This window comes from Sus scrofa, chromosome 7 (genome assembly GCF_000003025.6).
Source record: "Sus scrofa isolate TJ Tabasco breed Duroc chromosome 7, Sscrofa11.1, whole genome shotgun sequence".
NCBI classification, from domain to species: Eukaryota; Metazoa; Chordata; class Mammalia; order Artiodactyla; family Suidae; genus Sus; species Sus scrofa.
The window spans coordinates 7,359,191-7,361,947 of record NC_010449.5 but is presented as its reverse complement, the minus strand read 5'-3'; the positions used below and the strand labels follow the sequence as shown (position 1 = coordinate 7,361,947).

The window sequence follows — 2,757 nt, the reverse complement described above, 5'->3', positions numbered from 1 at the left end:
GAACACGATGAACTGCAATGCAACACCGCTAAACGGTACCCACTGACTCTTTTAGAAATATCGCCTTATCACCCAAGGAAACACGATTCTTTAGACGCTGAAAATTCAGAAAGGATTGGGGTGAAAACTCTCTATTTCAGTTTGCGTCTTCTCCTTCTAGTAAAGAGGAGCGCTCTCTTGAAAAGCCCTTGCACTTCATCCTCACGTGAAATGGGAAATCACATACCTGGAATCCTATTGAGGGTCACCCAGAAATGCTCATCCGGACTAAAGGTGTCTTTGGACCAGTGGAGCAAGTCCACAGCCCGAGGGTCCTGGAGAACAAAGGTGGCGAACTCTCTGGACAGAGCAACATAGGCAGAGCCAAAGTAAATGGTGAGATTGTGCGGAGGAGGCGGTTTCAGCGCCGTGGTTCTTATCACATAGGAAAGCTCTTTGCCCAGGTGCTCCCGGTGGACGTATCTCGTCCGTCCAATGGCGTGAGCGGGGGGCAGCACCCCCGGGGTGATGTTTTTCCCTTTAAGCCCTTTCAGATACTGAACGATCTCCCTGTTGGTTTTCAGGGGGAAGTCCTGCCCGCAGGTGTTGATGGCGTATTTCCACGGGACCGCCGAGGCCGCCAGATCCTTGATGCAGTTGAGGTCCGCCTGGAGCCTGGAAATCCCGCCGTAGACCACGGGCTCCGTCTTGGAAGCCAGGAAGGCATTCGGGAAGCAGCTCAGGAGGTGCTCCACTGCATCTTTGAATTCAGTGGTGGCTTTCTCATCCACGTGGACACAGTAGACGTTCTGAGGCATGTACACAGCTCTGAAGAGCCTTGCGAAGGTATCGAAATTGTGATGAATGACCATGATGTAGGCCAAGGGGAAGTCAGCTTCTTCTTTAGATAAAGGCACCGTGATATAGTGGCTTTGGGTCAGGTATTCCTTGCAAGAAGACTTCTCATAGATCGTTAGTCTGTCTCTCCAGAGGAAAGGTGTTTTGCCTTTGATGGAGGATGTGCAAACTTGACTCAGCATCAGAGGGTCTGAGTTATTTAGCCTCTGGAAGCTTTGCTCTCCCCCAAAATGAAACGCATAGAACACGATAAAAATGATTACACAAGAGACAGAAGCTATAAAGAGGAAACGCATCAATGAAGTCATGCCTCCAAGAGGAGTAAGATTTCAAAGACTGTCAGAATCTGCAAGTCCTTTCCCAAACTTACTTTTTTCTCTGAGTTCTTATTTTGGTACATACTCCAGCAATTCCTGCGCTGAAGGAAACGCGGTGATCGGATTCGGTGTCATCCCCCGGAGTCCAGCAGCTGGCTTTCTCCCCATGTTGATATTAGCAACTGATCCCGCCTCGTCGTCCTCTGCCTCTCAAACCGCCTTTGTCTAAATCCCAATAGCAGGTTGCTTAAGCCCAGCCTTTTCCCTCCCTCCAGCTCCAGCTCGCAGGGGCTGGCTGTTCCACTAAAACTCTGGTAATTCCTTTTTCCCTCGCAGATTTAGTTTCTCCGATCCCTTTTCTCTCATTTCCCAAGGTTCCCCCCCCCCCCCCCGTTACTGTCATTCAGGGAATAAGTACAGTAAAGCAAAGTTGAAATGATGTGTTCTGGCAGGCGTGCCATTTCCGGCTAGTCATCCGACAGGCTGCGGTGCTCCCCGCCCCCCCCAACCCCGGCTGGTTGCTCCTGGCAAAGAGCCACAGCCGGGTCCCCCGACTCTTCCAGAACACTCCACAGGGCACCGGTAGCCTCCCTTCTCAAATACGCCCTTTGGATGAGAAAAGTGATGGAGGTGACAAGATAGAAAACAAAACCTCACCCATCGGGCTCTTTTGTGATGCTTCTGAGCCCCGCCCTACTCTTTTCTAAAGCCGGAGCTTACGGGAGTTCCAGTCCTAGGGGATCTGAAATTGCAGGGCTCCTGGTCTTGTGACTTAGAGATGAGGTGACAGCCCCTCTCCTTCCACCTCTAGCGTCCGCCATGGTGCCTGTCATAAGATGGACACGGAGCAGGACTCAGTGGGGTCCTGGTAGAAATCCTTTCAGTGTTCCCCATTTTTTCCTAGAAGGAAAAAGGCTTCATCCAACCCCCTTGACCTCCCCTGAGTTCCAAAGGGCAGATGCACACAGCTGCTAATCAGGGAAGGGAGGGAACGTAGAAACAAAGGGGGGGGGCAGTTAAGAAATAATCTCAGAGCCTTGGGGCAGGGTTCTGGTTCCTCCTCAGGAAATATACATGACAATATTTCTGAGTTCTTCTGCTGGAACTCAAGCCCCCACCCAGGCGGAGGATGGCAACTTCCCACTAAGCGCCTGATTCGTGGAGCAACGCCCTGTTCCCCCCCACCAGCCAATCACACACCCTGCAGCCCCTCGCCCCAAATTCTGCCTATAAAAAACGTCTCCCGGAGTTCCCATCGTGGCGCAGTGATTAACGAATCCGACTAGGAACCATGAGGTTGCGGGTTCGGTCCCTGACCTTGCTCAGTGGGTTAACGATCCGGCGTTGCCATGAGCTGTGGTGTAGGTTGCAGATGCGGCTTGGATCCCGCGTTGCTGTGGCTCTGGCGTAGGCCGGCGGCTACAGCTCCGATTCGACCCCTAGCCTGGGAACCTCCATATGCCGCGGATGCGGCCCTAGAAATAGCAAAAAAAAAAAAAAAAAAAAAAAAAGGTCTCCCCCAAACCTTCCCGGAGTTTGAGGCTTTTGAGCACAAACCGCCTGTCCTCCTTGTGCAGAAACTGCTGCATTTTTCTTCACCACA

General features: G+C 51.9%; 1 protein-coding gene across 1 annotated transcript; it reads right to left on the bottom strand.

Moving 5' to 3' along the window:
* LOC102157807 (N-acetyllactosaminide beta-1,6-N-acetylglucosaminyl-transferase-like) lies at positions 219-2,521 on the bottom strand. Its single transcript, XM_005665563.3, has one exon. The coding sequence runs from the start codon at positions 1,143-1,145 to the stop codon at positions 219-221; it is 927 nt and encodes a 308-aa protein (XP_005665620.1). The 5' UTR covers positions 1,146-2,521.